This window comes from Chenopodium album, chromosome 23 (assembly GCF_948465745.1).
Source record: "Chenopodium album chromosome 23, dcCheAlbu1.1, whole genome shotgun sequence".
Classification (NCBI taxonomy): Eukaryota; Viridiplantae; Streptophyta; class Magnoliopsida; order Caryophyllales; family Amaranthaceae; genus Chenopodium; species Chenopodium album.
This window is the reverse complement of record NC_137856.1, coordinates 10,363,359-10,383,617: the sequence shown is the minus strand read 5'-3', so window position 1 is coordinate 10,383,617 and position 20,259 is coordinate 10,363,359. Positions and strand designations below refer to the sequence as shown.

General features: G+C 33.5%; 1 protein-coding gene and 1 pseudogene across 2 annotated transcripts; both read right to left on the bottom strand.

Annotated features, from left to right (window-relative positions):
* Positions 1-2,050: 2,050 nt before the first annotated feature.
* On the bottom strand, positions 2,051-6,209 carry LOC145608345 (putative folate-biopterin transporter 9, chloroplastic). Of its 2 annotated transcripts, none has more exons than XM_081663957.1 (2): positions 5,402-6,209; positions 2,051-3,905 (listed from the first exon to the last, which is right to left on the bottom strand). In XM_081663957.1, exons 1-2 carry the CDS (start codon positions 5,970-5,972, stop codon positions 2,752-2,754), a joined length of 1,725 nt encoding a protein of 574 aa, XP_081520083.1. In that variant the 5' UTR covers positions 5,973-6,209; the 3' UTR covers positions 2,051-2,751. The 2 variants fall into 2 exon arrangements, with proteins under 2 accessions (XP_081520083.1, XP_081520084.1); XM_081663958.1 differs by having other exon boundaries at positions 2,051-3,894; positions 5,402-5,680.
* Positions 6,210-15,734: 9,525 nt separating this feature from the next.
* LOC145607010 (putative indole-3-pyruvate monooxygenase YUCCA10) lies at positions 15,735-18,226 on the bottom strand (annotated as a pseudogene).
* Positions 18,227-20,259: the final 2,033 nt, after the last annotated feature.

Sequence of the window (20,259 nt, the reverse complement as noted above, 5' to 3'; positions counted from 1 at the left end):
AGAGGAAAGAGGAAAGAGGAAAGAGGAAGGAGAAGAGGAAAAGAGGAGGAGCAGTAAGAAAGGAGAACAAAGGAGAGGAGAAGAGGAGAGAGAAAGAGGAGGAGGAGGAAAGGAGAAAAAGAGGCGGAAGATTTAGGGGATTGCATTTTAGGTTTAAGTAAAAAAAAAAAAATTTTATTTCGAAAATTGAATTCCGACGGAATTTCCGTCGGAAATTTCCGACGGATGTATATTCGGTCGGAAATTATACTTTACGACGGAAAAATCCGTCGGAAAGCACATATATTACGACGGATTTTTTTTCCGTCGGAAATTTCCGACGGAAAAAAAATCCCTCGAAAATTTCGCAATTTCCGACGGAATTTCTTGTCCGTCCGTCGTAAAGATTCCGTCGGTATTCAGCAGTTTTCTAGTAGTGTCAATTTTTTTACAAAACTATTGAATTATTACGAGTCAGTTCAAAATTTGTCTGACTCGTAATAATTCAAAATTTGCGATTGTTCAGATTTTTTTAGTAAATGTTCAAAATTTGTTATTGTTCATATTTTTTTACTAAAAGTTTAAAATTATAGGCGTGGTGCATTGCGATTGTTCAGATTTTTTTACTAAATGTTCAAAATTTGTGATGTTCAGATTTTTTAACTAAATGTTCAAAATTCTTGATTGTTCAGATTTCTTTTACTAAATGTTCAAAAGTATAGGCATGATGCATTGCAATTGTTCAGAGTTTTTTTAACTAAATGTTCAAAATTTGCGATGTTAAATGTTTTTACTACATGTTCAAAATTTGCAATTGTTCAGATTTTTTTACTAATTGTTCAAAAGTATAGGCGTGGTGCACCTATTTCTAGGTGCACCATGGTGCATCTTAAAATTTGCTTAAAATGACCACCTAAGGGATTGACAGATTTGACACTTATAAATTCCCCAACACCCTTCTGACCAATAAAACACTATAACAAACACACTTTGATTATAACTCTACTACTACTATTAATAGCCACAAACGCTCCAAATTGCACAATAAACCAAAGATCACACAAGCTTAAAGATATTGCTCGGAATATAAACTAGCAAATGAACAAGGTTAACCCACCACACAATTGACAACAAAACTTATTATGTTTAATGGAGCACCTTACAAGGCAAAATTAACTAAGAATTCTGCTAATATATGTTAGACAAAACTCACAACTTCATGGACTCGAGAACGGGTGTTGAACACGGATACATATCCAAGTACCCGATTCGGCAAGTTCCAAAATTTTAGGACACGAGTATTCTGTCCGATATTTGGACACATTTACGGGAACACGTCAATACGTCACTTAAATTATGTATTACAAAAGCTTTAAATTTTTCATTATATCAACCCTAATTTTTATTTTATTTTATTCTTTCCTAGGTAAATTCTCCTATAAACGACAATCTTTTTCTTTCCATCTTCTCTATATCAATGGTGGTCTTCAAACAAGATATATTTTTCTTTCATGTTTCTCATCTATTTTCCTCTCCACTCTTAATGAAAGTGTCCGAGTGCACAGTAAAGTGTCAGACTCCCGTCCCATGTCCGTGTCCATGTCATGTCGTGTCGACACGAACACTTTACGATTTTAGCCGTGTCCGATTAACATAGACTCACAAAACATAATCTGATATGAAGGGAACGCCTATGTCTGTACTGTGGGCGTCTCTCGTGACATTGTGAGTTCTTGATATACTAGAGTGCTTCCTTGTAATGAGTTGAAGGACAATCCAGATACAATAAAAATTCAAATTTTGTTCGTCTACGTTTGGTTTAGCCATACAACTGTTTCAATCATATGTTCCTAAACAGCAATCACTGCAGAATTCGTGCCAACATATGAGGTTGTTGTGTAGAGTTACATGAACATGGATGTACCTAATGAATAGCTGAGTCTTATGGAGAACGAGGATGCGGTGATTTACGACTAATCTTGCCAAGGCATAAAAAAAAAGATACATTTTTTTACAAAACAATAATCAAACTTTGATGCAAAGGGGGTCAGAAACTCTAACAGAGTAATCATACTACCAAGAACCTTATTATTATACAAAATTTTGTGCCGTACAAGTGTACAGAACTCAGGACTCAAGTGAATCAATCAGATACTGGTAACGAATCCCACATCAATTACATTTTAATGCAAAGAAATGAAACCGAGTAAATGACTGATTTCCTCAAGATATATATGGCATTTGCTGAATTAAATGCAACAGATCATCAAAGGAAGTGCAGATATACATTTGAAACAAAACTGAGCAGCTCCGGTATGACCGTATGAGCATCTGACCAACCCCTAACTGATCTTCAAGCAATTTGTCTGTACCTTCTACACCAATTGTGCATCTGATTAATTGCCCTGGACTCCTGGAGTGATTCATTCGAGCAATATGTTTGAATCTTCTGTATCAATTGTGTGTTTCTCAGTTGGATGAACCACATCCTATCCATATTGAACTTCACCACTGAACAAAGATAGATAAACTGGCATCTACCGACTCTGTAAATTCAGCAGAAAGCAACTGAACCAGAATAATCATACCGCTCCTTGTTGCCCAAACAAAAATCAGCACCAGCGTAGTTGGAGGGCTATTTGAACTATTCTGGGCATTTAAGCCAAATACGTATTGTATCCTCTTTGGAAGGCATGAGACACAAGTCATCCGGACTTACGTGGCTATTACTGTGTTATTCCTAAGTAACATAATAGGGAATTAGGAATGTTGTCATCTTTGTGTCTCAGATTCTCTTTTTCGACGGTAAGAAAAGATTGAGTTGAGCGTTACTCTTCCAACTCTCCTGTTTTTCCGACTCCTTTTACTCCTGCCTTTCTTCTTTTCCTTTTCAACGGAAAGTTGTGAAATTGGTAGGCTGTTGATCCAAGCTAAAGGCACTAAAGCAGCTAAACTCTGCAGCATGATCCCTACAGAGAGGCTAGTGTAATTGTCAGAAGTTATACCAAGTACAGAAGCCAATCCAATGCCTAAAAACCCACTAACAATTGTTGACAAAGTTAAAGCTGAGGCCAAGAACGCAGTGACTGAAGCCTCACATCCTGAAGGGCATAAGCTCCCAATAAGCACAAAAAAGGGTACTGTTTTAAAGGTAGCAATGGTCTCAGCCAACCCTGAAAAGCACAAAGCGAAAACATTGTTTGGTATACCGAACTTCAGGTTTATTTGTGTGACTAGAACGAGGTCAAGGAGGAGAGAAAAGGCATATAAGAATTGCACTATGCCAATCAACTTCCTTATGGGAATGTTTTTCCAAAACCGGTCATAGAGCACAGTTAATGATAGGAGCAGCATCTGCCCAATTACCTTGGAAACACCGATAATTGAAGGGTCAAGATTAAGGGATTGTGTTTGATAGCAAAAGATAGATCCTGTGAGCATTGGCACCATTGCAATCGAAGCTACAACCCAAAGTAGAGGACGAGATATCTTATCCTCACTCAAGGCAACTAGAAGATCAGAAAACTGTCTCTTGATATTGCTCAAGCTTGAACTTTGTTCAACAATAGTACTAAGAGGCTTCGATAAACCAAGGGACTCCTCCTTTGTTGATATAGAAATTAGAAGTTGAACAGACAGCAGGAGTGTAAAGATAAGCAATAGAGTCCTTGGATGCGATTTCGATAGAAGTATACCACCCAATGAGTTGCCTAGAATTCCTGCAACTGCTATTGCCATGAATGTATAGGACTGTAGCCCAACAATTTTATGTTTTTGTCCATATTCTGCAATAAGAGCATCTTGTGAAACCTCTGTGACAGCTGCCCCAAGATTACTGAGAAGAACGCATGCCATAAGGGTAGGAAAGGCTTCACCCACAAATGGAATTAGTGATAATGGTCCCCATGAAAAGACCTGCAAGATAACTACAAAGTATGAACTTATTTATGAGCATCACCAATTTGGCTTAGCCTCAAGGCGCAGACAAAATGCACCACATTACTGCAAAATGCTAGGCTAGAGAAAATCAGCTAGAAAAACCAACAAATGAAGATAATGTACTTCTAAGAAAATGAAACCGATGTAATAGAGCATAAGCACAAAAAAAGCTACTTAACATGCAAAGACTCCAAGAGATAGAGTAAATGGATCAAAGAAAAGTATAGCACCCGAAGAAGCAGATGAGGGTCTGAGGGATGTTGGTTCAGGCATACTACTCCTACCTCCAGATAAAGCCGTCTGGTTTTAAGAGCTCATATGGGTTTTGGGGGCAGGGGTTATGGGAGAGGACATGACAAGCACCATTCTAGGATTGGCCAAACATTCTATACAAAGTATCATATTGAGGTTAAAAGAAATGTTAGGAGAAAAAAGGCTGGATTAGAAACCTCTATGCAGTTCCCAGAACAAAAAATCTAGATCATAGTAACCTTGTGACCAAAATTTTCATTTCAAAACTTATTCAGCCCAAATTATTCAATATACAGTATATTTCATAATTTTAGCTCTTAAATTTTGAATTAGAACCAAAAAATTCAAATTCTTTCCATCAAAAGACAGTATTATCTTTGTCTCCATCTATTACGTCTCGTTTAACCAAAAAATTCAAACTCTTTCAATCAAAAGACAATGTTACCTTTGTCTCAATAGATTACAGTATTCTGTACCATCAATACCATAAAAGATACAGAGTGCTGCATACTACATTACATGAATTTCGATATAGATGACCATCAATGGTGTAAGTCACAAAGTCCAAGTATCATACTAGGTCATTTTCAAGGTATATCCCCCATACAAAATTAGTGGTCAACTAGTCACATTGTTCCAACCCCTTCATAACTACCTATATTACATAGTTAATTTAGATTGTCAAAAAAAACATGGTTATTTTACTACCGGCAAATTTGCAGATTGTAAATTCAATCATAAATTATTACTATTACACGTTGAAAAATTGCGGTCATAAGGACCACATATACAAAGCTAAAAAAATGAAATACCGAGTACTAACTGAGCATTAATTACACTAATATGCGCGTGTTTTAATTTTGTCATAAAAATCTCCAAAACTTATACCATTCTAAGAAACCTTTTTCACACGTATATAACGGCTCATACGGCTGTAATAACACTACCCACTTTTTTTTCTTTTTTTTTTCTTTTTTTTTAAGCAATAACACTACCCACTTTGTATATTAGATGAATTTTTCCAGAACATCCTTGAATAATACTTGTAATTTAAAAAAAAAAAAAAAAAAAAAAAAAAAAAAAACTATGAATACATCAATTACATAATTGTCAGCAAGTGAAAATTAAATGTCAATGTCATTTTAAGCAAGGATTACACAATATAAACCAAAAAATTGCAAATACAAACAACTAAAAAAAGCCCAAAAAAAAAATGAATTCAGAAACTAACCTCCAATGCAGATATAAGGAATTCTATGAGCAGCACCAATATAAAGAGCATCAGATAAAATCCCATAAAAGGGTTTAGCCACCATTGGAAGAATACCACAATATTGCACCCATTGTAAAGTTGAAGGGTCATAATTCAGATTTTGTGCCATGTGAAAATTAAGAGCTAACCATGGAAAACACCTAAACCCTTGTACCCAATAACCCAATCCACACAAAACCAACATTTGTTTTCTACTGCTACTAATAGTATTATCATTTTTGCTAACACCAATCTTTGTTTCAACAATTATCTCATCACCAATTCTCCATCTCATGGGGCTCTTGTCATTACATTTTTCCCTGAAAGGCGGCGGCGCGGCTGCCTTTGGGGGTTGAATAATGGAATAATGTTTGTTTGTAGAATTGGGTTTCCATAATTTGTTGAAGAAATTGTAAGGGGCAACGAATTTTGAGGTTTGGGATTCAAAACAAATGATGGGTTTTTTCATGGAAATTGAAGATGATTTTGGGAATTTTTTGTTTAGTATTGGGTTTGAAATCAATCCATTGGGAATTATCAATGAAACCATTGTTTTTTCTTTAATCTTATCAACAAGAAAATGCAAGAAAATTAATTAATAAAGAGAAAAAAAAAATGAAAAGAAACTAGTCCTTAAATTTGTTTGGCTAAATTTTACAAGAATAAAAAAAATAAAATTCTTGATTTATCTAGTGATGAGTAGAAGAGTGTAGTGTAGGGAAGGGAAGGGATTTTTGTGGAGTCAGCCAAACAAATTCTCCACAATATGAGTCATTGGGAATTGGGAGGGAAGAGGTAGAAGAGACAGAAAGAAATTTCCAGGCTTTTTTGAATATTTAAAGCTGAATTTTACAGCTGCTGGCTTTTTTGTCTCTTTTTTCAATTATTTTTTAGATTCAAAAGTTTATTTTAACAAAAATTGGAATTCATAAGTTTGAGTTTCACCTACATTTATCCTTACCTTGAATAATTTAGGAATTACCCCATGTTTTGAGGGACTATTTATGAAAAAGTGGATTCTTTTATAATTTTAGGTTAATTTTATTGTTTATAGAGGCAATTACAACATGTTCATTTATCGCTTTTAAACTGTTGAAATTCAGAATGGTATTCTTATGATAAATTTGAAAATAGAACTTTGTCTCTATGCATTTGTTATTGTTCAAGAACTTTTGTTACTACAAAATACCAAATTTGAAGAAAAATATTCTTTCCTTAATTACGAAATTTACTCTTCGATTGAATGTAACATCACATCTTCCACTTGATTTTTCTTGATTTCATCAAATTTTATTAGTTAAATAGTTGATGCACACAATATACAGGGCTGTCGTTGGGGCGGGGCAGGTGGGGCAACCGCCCAGGGCCCAAAGTGAGAAAGCCCAAAATTTGTTATATTCGGTAAAAATTAGGGGCCTCAAAGAAAATAAATTTACAGTGTATTCAAAAGCCTTTCTTCCTTTTCCCGTGTTCATTCCTAAATTTTCGCAATAGATTTTTAGTTTCCAAAGCCTTTTAATTAATTATGTCAATTTAGTTTCTTTTAAAATCAAATCCTTACTTAATCAATCAAAGATAAATTCGTCACTCCATTGTGATGAAATTTGCAATTCATCTTGTAAACATTAATCTTTGATGGATTAAATTAATCTACAGTGAATCTATAGAATTAATATAGACGAACCAAGTTGTTTATTTATTGTACGGAGCACCAAGCTAGCAGAGAAGTATTTTTTTTAATTTTTTGTTGACATTAATTAGAGATATACATATACTCATAACTCATTGATATTCTTCTGTATTTTTAAAAATCAGATGTGACATATGGATTAGCTATCAAAATTTAGGCTTACTTAAATCTGTTCGTTATTTGTTAGATTGAAAGGGGAGTAGTCACGCTTCCCAATTGTCTCCTGTCTCAGAATCACTAACACACTCCTAAGCCTTGGGAGGCTAGTTTTATGTGGAGGATCTCAGCTGGACCACCTGTTGAGTAGTATCAGGCGAATACGGTCGGGCACTCAAAAGAGTTGGCATGACTAAACCTCATATACCACCTGTTGGGGAGCTAGTTGAACAGGATAACTCCTGCTGAGCTATCTCCTACTCCCAGCTCCACCATATTATGGATAATTTAAAGCTCCAAGTCAAATTAATAACTCAGCCAAAATCTTATGCCAACCCTAATGTATCAAATTACACTCAAGTGATTAATTTGACTGCAATAAGAATTTAAAGAAAGCAACAATTTTAATCAAGTTGAACAACTCTAAACCCCACATTCATCAAGTTATTTATTATCCTACCCCTAAAAGAGGAACTACTTAGTATGCATACCCATAATGAACTCTTATAAGAAATTATTTAGTTATGTCGTTCATTTTTAAACAAACTTTTATAGTTATAAAGTCACTAAGCTTAACAATATCCAAGTTCAATTTATGGAAATTTCAATAGAAAAATGACATTAAATCACAATCAATTTAAGCAAGATAGTAGTATAAGATTAAACTACAATAATAGAATGCCATATGCATTAAGCATAAGAATGATAAAGTAAAGCAAGTATCAGTAGTGAACATAAAGAGATAGGGCAATTAAAGAAAGTTAGTAATAGAATTGCTTAAATATATTAATTGAATCTTCAAAACATTAATCGCAAATCTCCTAAAATAAATAGGTGCTCAAAACTTAACTAATTAGTACCCTAAAAAAGTAAGTAATCTTTGTCCAAACAAAGGTAAGGTTCGAGTAAACTTGGAGGTAGGTTCAACTGAACATCAACTTAGATTTGAGTAAACCAAGGGTAGGTTTGTTTAACCTAATCTAGGTTTGGTAATAAAAAGCCTAAGTCCAATGGTTGAAGAATTGTTCCCATCCCTAGGGTGTAGGTTTGGACCAGGCAAACTTAAGTTTTTCTAAGGTTTGATCTTGTCCTCCTCTAAAAAACTACGAGCAATTAGACTGAGAGGTTTGGGAAAACACTAAAGTGGTATATTTTATATGGTAATTTAGTTATGAGCTATGCTCGCACAAACCAAGAAGAGGTCGGGTGAACCACCACAAAGCCTTAATTCTATCCCAATCTTGAAATTACTTCTCCAACTTCTATACATAAAACTTAATTAAAGTTTTCCCAAACATCTCTATCCATTATCATACGAAGGTATTTGGAATAAATGAGTGCATTAAACAAGAAAAGAGTATATAAATATAAATGACGTTCAGAGAACTAGAGAAAGTCTTAATGATAATGGTGCAATAATATATTATAAAATGCTAAATAGTATTCTTAATTTTCTAGCTTATAAACGATATAATTACGCTCATCAACAACTTTAATTGATGGAGTATGCAAGAAATCAATTTTTTGTTTTGTATCATAACGCAATTCAACCACTACAAAAAAACGCATCTTTAATTTACCATTATATTTTTGAAGAACAAATCTCAGCTCGTTGCCGAAAACTAGCTGTTTGAAATTGGCCGTCGATATTTCGTTCATTGATTATTTTAAATTAACAGTATAATGTTACCGACGGATTGTATATTTTCTTGGAAACCAACAAAAAAAAAAGTCATATCGAAAACAACCATCATCCATGAACTCTAAAATCTTGTCCTCTGCCCATTCCCAGGCCACCACAAATCCAGGAACCCACAATCCTACAAACCCATGTACCGCCACCACCAAGAACCCACGAACCCACATTTATTATTCCACAAACCCACGCCTACAAACCCACGAACCCCTACCACAAACCCACACCCACAACCCACGAACCACCACGACCATGAACACCCATGAACCCAATACACCCACAAACACTCAAACACCCACGAACACCCATAACACCAATGAACACCCAACCCACAAACCACCACCATAAGTATTATTGTTGTATGCATGACTGTTGGTATCGTTCTTACATGACAAGGTTAACATTACATAGATGTTAAACATGTTTTCAAGCTACTAAGACTTGAAACACTTCAATTCCTCACACTTATCATTTAATTTCATTCAAACTTTGAACCTTTCTTCAACAAGCTAGTCAATGGGTTTAGGATAACCTCTATTCCAACTTTAGATCCATTATGCGACAATATATGTATAAAGAAAAAAAATGAAAGGATAGAGTTGTTGGAGGTAAGTATGTTTCAATAGGTGGGTTGAAACTGAATGAAAAATAAAGCAGGGAAATAAGACTATTTATTAAATTTGATTTATTAGATGTATGTTTCGGATACAATATTTGACTAATGGTATGTTTTATTCATTTAATAAAGGAAAATTTGATAATTACCACCAACTATTGTTGCCAAAATTGAAAATACCACCTCAAGTTTTTTTTTTTTAAATTTTACCACCTAGTTTTTTTCCTAAAGTTTTCAAATTCCCACCTTGTGTGCGACATGACGTCATCATGGGCCCACGCTTTCGTTTTCCTTCTCTCTTCCCTCGATTTCCCTCTTTCTTCCCACGATTTCCTTCCAATTTCATATTTAAATTTGATTTGAAATACAAAAATTTCGCAAATTAGGTTATAATTGCTACAATTTAACCTACAACGAACTGAATTAAGTAGTTTAATTAGGGTTTGGGTAATCAATTTGGGGGTTTTTGCTCAATTCAAAAAATTAGGCTTTATGTATTGATTAATTGGACAATTTAAGATGTAATTGGGGGAATACATAATTTAAACATGTAATTGGGCAAAAACACTAACATTGTAGCTAGTGGTGATTAATGAATTCATAAACCCTAATTTTATATGTAATTAGGACGAAAACACTAACATCTTATGAATTACATGTTTAATTGCCTATTAAAATTATGTTTTTACCCCAATTACATGTTTAATTGTCCAGTTATTCATCCAATTAATGAATTCATAAACCCTAATTTTTCGAATTTAGCAAAACACCCCAAATTGATTACCCAAACCCTAATTAAACTACTCAATTCAGTTCGTTGTAGGTTAGATTGTAGAAATTACAACCTGATTTGCGAAATTTTTGTAGTTGAAATCAAATTTAAAGATGAAATTGAAAGAAGGGAGTAGAAGAATAGGGGAAATCGAGGGAAGAAAGAGGGAAAACAAAAGTGTGGGTCCCATGATGACGTCATGCGACAAAAAGGTGGGAATTTGAAAACTTTTGGAAAAAACTAGGTGGTAAAATTTTTTTTTTTTTTTTAAAAAAACTTGAGGTAGTATTTTCAATTTTGACAACAATAGTTGGTGGTAATTATCAAATTTTCCTTTAATAAATTTTAACATATTCAAATATAATACTACTACTTATAAATTTTTACTTAACTTATTTGAACTTGTCTTATTTTAATAGAAGTTATGTTATTTTTAAATTTAAATTGAATAGCCCTAGATTTTCCTAAACTAGCTAAGCCCGTCATTAATTACTTTTTAGGAAATTTTTATAATTACCACCTACTATGGTCCATGTTTTAGTAATTACCACCAACAATTTTATTTATATTTTACCACCAACAATTCTTCAAAATCTACCTCTCATTTACCACCGATTTGCCCAATCGACTCAACTATGATATCATGGTGGGCCACACTAATTACCACCCTCTTCAATTTCCCTCGCTTCCCTTCTCTTCTCTCGATTTTCACTCCACTATTCTTCTCTCATCTTCAAACCTCTGTAAATTTGGGCAAAAATTCCAATCGATCACTAGGTGTTACTCAAAAGCCATGTATGTGTAATTAGGGTTTTTGAAATCAATATAGTGGTTTTTAAATTGAATTTTGGGTTTGATTGTGGTTAGAGTTTGTTGCAAAATTGATTCATATTTCGTAGATTACTGCTACTAATGAACAAAATTAAGGATGCAATTTTTTGTCTTGCAAGGTACCATTTTCTATTTGTAAGATTTTTAAGAATTGGTATTCAATTTCGTTGCTCACTTCATGGACCAGGTAAAATTAAGGACGTTTTATAGGCGCAAATTTTAGGCATGCAAATCTTGATAAAACAATGATGAACACTAAATTTTGAGAAGGAAAGATGAGATAGAGAATTAGTGAAAAATCTATTAGCTTGTTGGAAATAATTTGGTGGACAAGCTTAGCAATTAGGATTAAAGAAGAGAGAGAGTGTGAGAGAGTTAAAAAGAGAAGAATAGAGGGGTGAGAATCGAGAAAAGGTACAAAAATTAAAGATGGGGGTAATTAGTGGAGCGTACCATAATGTCACAATTGAGGCGTTAGACAAACATGTGGTAAAATTTAATGTTTTGAACATTTGTTGGTGGTAAAATTAAATAAAAAAATGTTTGTGGTAATTACTAAAATGTGAACTATATTATGTAGTAAGTATCAAATTTCCTTTTTTTTTTAATTACCATTAAGAGATCACGAAATTTAGTTCAAAATTAAAAGACTACACTCAAGCATCACTAGGGCGGACACTTGTCTTTAACATAATTTGTATGAATACAAAAATTTGAGAAGATAAGAGTCTTGAGTTTTTGGGTGAACATTGGTGCTTATGTGTCGGTATAATCTGGGTGATTTTTCGGGTGGGTTGGTTCGAGTGAGTTTGATCTACCGGTGGTTTTAGGGTGGTGTTTTGGTTGTTATTGAAGATGGTCATTAGATAGCTCTGGTGGTGGATCAGAGCGGTGCTAGTAAGGGGGGTGGTAGGGCAGAGTTGCTGGTGCATTAGTGTTGGTGGGTGTATATGTGCCCTAGTTTCATGAAGATTAAGAAAGTGAATGAAACTATCATTAAGTAGTGATGTAGAAAAATTGGGGGTATTGTGATGGTGAAGAGAATGATTAAAGTCACATTACATATAAGAAAAGACAAAGAAAATTGAATCAAGTTCCTTCTTTCCTTTCCATTTTATGTACCAAAAGCCCTCTATGCTTCAATAATACATTGATATATATTAGTTTGAATAGGTTTAGTTGGTTGATTTAATTAGTTTTTAGGGCTTCATCACGATGAATTAAATCAGTCGAATTAGTGTTAAGTACTTCCTCCGTTCCAATAATATTGCAACAAGGATGAAATTATGCATCCCAAAACACATTTTATATGTTAAATATCTATAACTGTATAAGAGTAAAAATTATACAAAGTTGATATGAGACGAATCTAACAAGATCCCACAGGACTATATTTTGCTTTACGTATAAATCATATTAAATGGTCAAACAAGAGTGATGAATAGTGCAAAAAGTCCATTGTTGCAATATCAATAAAACGAGGGAAGTATATTTGAATAATTTGTAATTTACCCGTTACTTGTTTAATTAAAATCTCTTTAATATAATTAGGAATAGGTAATAAATCCAATCTGATTGACCCAATCTGTAATTTGGCTAATCGATCAAGCTTTTCATGCTTTAGATATTACCTTTGGTTTGTTAAAATGTTACAATTACGTTTTATTAGGAAATAATCAAAAACTAGGTTAGGTCTCGTGCAGTGTCATGCACAGTGATCTACAATTACATACTATAGTTATAAATTATTGATTAATAAATATTATAATCATAAATTAGTCGAGGGTTAATAAAAGTATGTGATACGTTGATTTTATATATAGTTGTGACTTCTAATACACAACTAAAACAAAAGTAGGAAAAACTTTTGAGCAATAATTTTTCTAATTGTAAAATAGCTCACAAATTATTTTAAGAATATGATTTTTGGTTTATAGTCGTCCAAATTTTTTGCTAGTGTGTCTTTTAGTATATAGTTATTGATGGATTAATTGATCAAACTATAATATATTAAGATATGATAAGTGGTGTAATCTATAATATTATTAAAATCAAAAGGGCAATATGATACTATCATGTTTCATCCTTCTTCCCTCAATGGCCTTGTTTGGCAAGTGGCTGTTGGCGGTTGGCTGGTGGCTGGTTTACTTGGCTTGTTTGACCAGCTGGTATGTTTGGCTGTTTATAATGGCTTTTGAAATTGGTTGTTTAAGCTGGCTGTTTATAAAAGTGTTTGGTAAACTAATTGTTGGTTGTTGGCTGTTTATTAGATAATTTGTGGGCCAACAAGCCAAAAGCCAAAAGCCAACAAAAAAAGCTACTCAAAGCAGCTTTTTCATTTTGGCTTAAAAGCTAGCTTTTTCACTAGCTAAAAAGCCAATTACCAAACACATTTTTTAGCTGTTGACCACATAAAATAGCCAAAAGCTAAAAGCTAACCAAAAAGCCATTTACCAAACATGGCCAATATGTTTTAGTGGCACATGAGTGTTATGTGTCATCCGATGTGTCATTACCGCCTTTCCATCACCACATTGTAGTAATGTTTAGTCTACTTGAAAAACTCTTCATATGTATAAACACCCTATTCAAGTTTCCCTTAAATATTAACTCCTTAGTAATTGCACAAAAAGTTATAATATTTTATCGGTGTAGTTAAACCAACTCATACAAACAACTAACTAAATTAAGCTCTTGATGATAAACAGGGCCAAAGTTTGTTTTTAAATTTTTGGATAATTATATATATAGCCCTTAAGACTACAAATGAGTACTAAATACCTTTTCTTAATATTAGTTTAGAAATGCAAGACAAAATCACGAACAAATTAGTGTAACTACTAGATAAATTTCATTAATACATCCCTTTGGGCTATGTACAACATTTCCATCAAAATTATAAATATAATTTAGGAAATTTTGATTTTTACCACCTTCAAATAATGACTTTATTGAATTTACTACCTCTAAAAAAAAAAGATTTACTTTACCACCTCATAAAAAAAATAAAATTTTGTTTTACCACCTAATCAGGACTCCGGTGACGGAAAATGCATGTGGGGCCCACAAAATGTCACTTCCCTCCAAATTTAATGTTTTTGATTCACGATTTCCCTCTCTCTCCTCCCATTCTCACCTTCCCTATTCAATTTATCACCTTCCTCCTCTTTTATTTCTTGTCTCCTCTTCGATTTCTTCTCTCTCCTCTGTAATATCTTCTCTCTCCATTGACTTTTTAACTTTCTCTCTGTAAAAAGTCTTGCCATTGGATTAATCCTTGCCATTGGAACTCCACATTGGCATTTTTTCTCCTTTGAAGGATATATGCTAAAAGAAGACATTCCCTTCTGAAATTCATTAATAAAAGCATTGAAATTAATTGTATTTGAACACAATTACCATAATCTAACCCTAATTTTACTGCCCAATTGAAATATCAAAAACCCCGCGAATTAATTTACACTTGCATGAACCCTAATTATTTATAGTGAAATTAGGGTTGAATTAATAACACAAAACGTGCAATTTCAATTATACTTAGCAATTGCAACACAATCACGCAAACAATTGCAAAAAATTACAACAGAATAATTCATGAAATTTGCTTACCTTTTTGCTGCTTGTCGTCGAACAGTTCAATTGATTCAGGGCCGAGTACAATCTTCAATAATTTGATAATTTGAGGATGTGGGATTGTTAAGGATCACTCAAATTAAGGATTTGTGAAGAAATTCGCAAAAAAACTTCAAACTTCACGAATTTGATGTAGAAATGAAGAAGTTAGGTTTAGATAGAAGGGAAATCGAGAGAATTTGGGGATAATTTCAACAACTAGTCGTTATGGTGGGCCCCACTGGCGTTTTTAGTCACCGGAGTTAGGATTAAGTGGTAAAACTGATGTTTAATTTTTTTTTTTTTGAGGTGATAAAGTAAATCTTTTTTTTTTTGAGGTGGTAAATTGAATAAAGTCGTTATTTGAAGGTGGTAAAAGTCTAAATTTCCTATAATTTATATTGATTTAGAGCGTCATCGCTCGAGCTAGTAACTATTTATTGTATCCGTGTTTCATTTCACTAGCTTTAATCCGATCTAATTTTAAATCATTATATTCACATTAATTTGCTTATTCCAAATATAGAGTTTTCATAATTTTATTAACTTCAAAATTAAAGATCTTTAACGATTAATATGCCCTAATAAAAAAAAATAAAAACAATATCAACTTATCCTATAGCGTAATGTAAATTAATTAGATCTTATAATTAATTTTTAAATAAACAAATATCAACTTTAGTAAATTAAACTAACCATATCCCTACATCCCTTTTTGTTTTTAAAAAATTATTAAGAAGGTGGCTCATACTTTAGTGTAATTAATCTCTTGAGCTTCATCCTTTTAACAATAATAATAATGCTAAAAGCATAAGTTAGACAATGAATATTTAATAGAAAAATGTATTAATTTAGAAATTTGAAAGTAGATATCTGATATTAACATGTATTTTAGATTTGAAACTTTGTACTTAGAAGCATGACTAAGACTATACAAAATCAAATGTATGTGAACAACGCTACAACATACGTAGCAGCTTAAAGAGCAAAGTAGAGAAAAAAAATATTCATCTAATAACTTAAATTTCTTAACGAAGCATAGTTCTTATGTAATACCCCTCATGATTCCTTTAAAAGAGTTTGATATACTACTCATATCAACAAGATGCATCTTCCTTTTAGGAAGCTCATATGCTAAGAATACTCCATAGTTAAGCGTGCTTGGCTGGGAGTAGTCTTGGGATGGGTGACCTCCTGGGAAGTTTTCCTGGGGTGCGCATGAGTGAGGACAAAATGCGCCGGAAGGACTTGTGTTGGTCTGTGGGGACAGTTGTTGGCCCTCGATGCGCATTTCGTGACAATAGGCCCCTCCCTAATTTGTTTGGGGTCGGGGTGTTACAAATGGTATCAGAGCAACCCTGCGACCGCGTGCTGATCGTGGATAATTAATCCTATGTCATTCGCTTAGCGGGGGAGAATTCTGGGGCCATATGGCCATAGCCAGACTGGATGTAACACTTTGGCTACCCAGTTGCCATTAGGCGTAATACTGGAGTCCTAAGCTTTCCAGGCGCAACGAGGGCGTTGCCGTTCTCAAGTGGGGGTGTATGTAATACCCCTCATGATTGCTTTAAAAGAGTTTGATATACTACTCATATCAACAAGATGCATCTTCTTTTTAGGAAGCTCATATGCTAAGAATACTCCATAGTTAAGCGTGCTTGGCTGAGAGTAGTCTTGGGATGGGTGACCTCCTGGGAATTTTTCCTGAGGTGCGCATGAGTGAGGACAAAATGCGCCGGAAGGACTTGTGTTGGTCTGTGGGGACAGTTGTTGGCCCTCGATGCGCATTTCGTGACAATAGGCCCCTCCCTAATTTGTTTGGGGTCGGGGTGTTACATCTTAAAACCATCTCAATATCGTTGGCAATTGCTATGACATCCTTTAAAACACCTTGTAGTCCCATTCTAGATAAGCTAGCACAATACAATTTATTCTTTCCTTTCCAATGATTTGGGAAGCAATTCTTTGGAAATCCATCGTTCTTTAGTATAAAATCATAATCCTAACAAAATAAATCAATTTCATTAGTGTCTATGTTAATAATATGTTATACTTTTTGTTAAGGTTAACCATGAGAAAAATAATACATAATAAACTAAGATTGGATTATTTCTTAAGTTACATGAATATATAATACCTTAAGCCATTCACAAGCTGTGCTTTTGAATTCGGTTGCAAATATTATTGCATCAAAGCTTAAATCAACTTTATCTTCGAATATGACTTTGCTCTTATTAATTTTCTCAATTCCTGGTAAAACCTATAAGTTTCACAAATAATAATAAAACATGTAAGAAATTTTCATATAAAATACAAGTAACAAACGATAGATTTAATGGAGGTATTCATGGTACTTGGTAATTTATCTTAATAATATTATTTAGGATTGTCCATTTTATCCCCATATATACAATGAAAAAAAAAAACCGAAGGGTGGAAAAAAAATTTAATAGACAAAAATTTATTAATGAATAAATAATTATGAGTATTTTACCTTAATTTCTCCATATTTTGCCAATAGTTCCGACATCAAAAACAAGGCTTCTTCACTTTGTTGCCTTAAGTAAAAAAGGGCCTTCATTTGGTCGATAGATTCCATACTTTAATGAATTCCCATACATCAAGTTGCTAGAAAGAGTGACTAGAGCTCGACTATTGATAAGCTAAAGTACTTTAGCAAGTGCATCCCTACAAAGATCATTTCTCTTGCAACCACATGAATCTATATATAAACCAACCATCAATAAAAAAATATGTAACTATAGTTTATTTGTGTTTGCTATAGTTACAAGATAAAAAATGTGATAAAAACTAGCCGGATTTATAATAATAATTGAAGTGTTGGCTCCGAAATTACACATATCATAACTAATTTCCATCCCAGAGTTTCCACAACCAACGACCAATACATCTTTGTCTTGAAACTCACGACCAGACTTATATTCACTAGAGTGCATTATATCTCCCTTAAAATCCTTCAAACCGGAGATATTAGGGATGTAACCCTTGCCATTTCACCTGTTGCGACTACCAAAAAACTCGCGACAAAAAATTTAGATGTTTTCACACAAGTGTCCTTAGCTTCAACCAACCATTTTCCCTTGGCTGCATCAAACGATGCTGATCCAACAGAGTGAAAGAATCGTGGCCTAATATCAAACTCAATGATATAATCATCAATGTACTCTATGAAATCATTCTTACTCATATATTTCTTGGCTTGTGGTTCATGGGGCTTATGGGGTAATGAGCAAAATTCTTTTGCTAGAATGAAGATGGCATCGATCATATGCGCGTTTCTTCCAAAGAGAAGCACAACAATCTTCCTTCTCAAGAACAATGTAGGGAATAGATTTTTTCGTTAAGCATGCAGCAATGCCAAGTCCCACAGGTTCTGCGCCCACTACTAGGACAAAGGTTTCTTCCATATGTTTGTTTTTGTTTTATTTTTAAATATTTCAATTAGCAAAAGATGGTGTATATTCTAAGGAAGAAATTGGACTTTGGGGTGAGTATATTTTTCTGACTTGAGGGAATAATTTAGGACTAAATAGTGCGTTTAGGATTACCCCTCTAAAGTGTTAGGGTATTGTAGACACCCATTTGTGTCTCCCCAAAACCAAACCCAGTGATGAATGCCTTTCACGTCAAAACATAATCGAATTAGGTGAAAGTGGTTGAAAGTCAAGTGTTGCGGTTTAGTTTTAATTAAAGTTCTCTTCTCTCTGTTTTTTAAAATGACTTTATTTATTTGAAAATAGCCGAACCAGTTTAGTTTGGTCCATAATTAAGGTCCAATAATAGTGTAGATGGATGGGGTTTGAAAAGACCTTTCCAACGATATATTATAAGCCCAATTCCGATGAATATTGAGGAAGTTATGACCAAAATACTAAACTGGGCCTGGTTAATTATTTAAGTACGGCCCAATGATCTAGAGGAGGGCCCAATGTTAATTATTATTCCTAAAATTATTAGGATTAATTATAGTTTTCTAGAAGTTTCTAGAAAGTTCTTTTTAATTCTAATATTATTAGATTTAATAATTAACTATTTTAAAATAGAATTTTATTTGGAATAAAATATCGTTTTATTATCTTAAAAAATACATATTTTATCTTCTTTACGGATTCCGTAGATCAAGTTGATTAAAGATCGGATTCCGCGTGAAGAAAACGCGCTAATACAAGTTGTCGCCAAACGACAAGTCTGTCGTCGCGCGACATAACCTGTCGCCTCGCGACAAACATTGTCGCGTCGCGACAGAGTCGATTCCTGGCGACAACGTGTAGTTTTATTCCTTATCAAATTCTATGATTTTACCGGACTATTTTCATTATAAATAGGGTCCGAATCCTTGTTTTAAGAATCATCAATTCTCATTAACTCTTCCTTAATTCTCTCTTTTCTCTCTAAGCAATATATGCTTTCTATCTCTCTCTTTTTCTAAACTAGCTTTTTACATACAATATTCCTCATTCACAAGACTTAGAATCTCCTATCCAAGTTCGAAGTTGCCTTCGCCCTAGACGTGGGTTTGGTCCAAAACTAGTCTAAACTTTATTTAATTTGATTTCAATTTAATTCTTTAATTCTTTAATTATTCTTTATTATTTTCATTGAAGTTTACTAACTCGTGTATTTTGTTATTAGAAAGAGGTACGAGGCTTCAAAGTAAGTAGATTAACTTACTTCCTATTTCTTTCACAATGTAGAAAGCATGTTTATTATTGTTTATAATTCCTAGTACATGTTAGGATGCTTTTAATGCTTTCTAGTATCATGTTAGGATGTTTTTAATGCTTTCTAGTATCATGTTAGGATGCCCTTGCTCTTTTCTAATATCATGTTATCATGTTAGTACCATGTTAGGTTTAAAGCTTTGATCTTTATTGCTTAGTGACATGCTAGGAGTTGTTATTAATCTTGTTAGTATCATGCCTAGGATCTTGCTATTATTATTAAGCTTTATTATGCCTTATCATGTTATTCTCATTATTGTTATTGATTTATTATTATGTTGCTTGATTATATTATTGTTATTGCTTGATTACACCTTTTATGATTGTTAAAGGGAATTTGTACTTGAAATCACGCTTAATAAGATAATTAATAATTTGGTTTAGGCTAATGTGATTTTAACTCAAGTGATCGCCAATATTAGTTTTATTTGTGCATTAATTTCAACCAACATAGATTAAACAGGGTAGGTTCAATATAATGTTTGTATGTTATTCGAAAAGCGCGCATGAATACGAGCAGAACAAAGTAGAGGCCTATTTTATAGGGCGGGTCCTTTCTTTTGTAAATTGGATTCGTACCCTCATCCCCGGACCCTATTTGGTTCAAGACCTTATGGAGTAGTTGATGGTCCTTTTGGATTGTCTTTTGGGTTTACAAGTTCCTAAAACTTGTTGGCGACTCTTTTTGCTCTTTGTCTTTCCCTTTGGAACGCCACCGT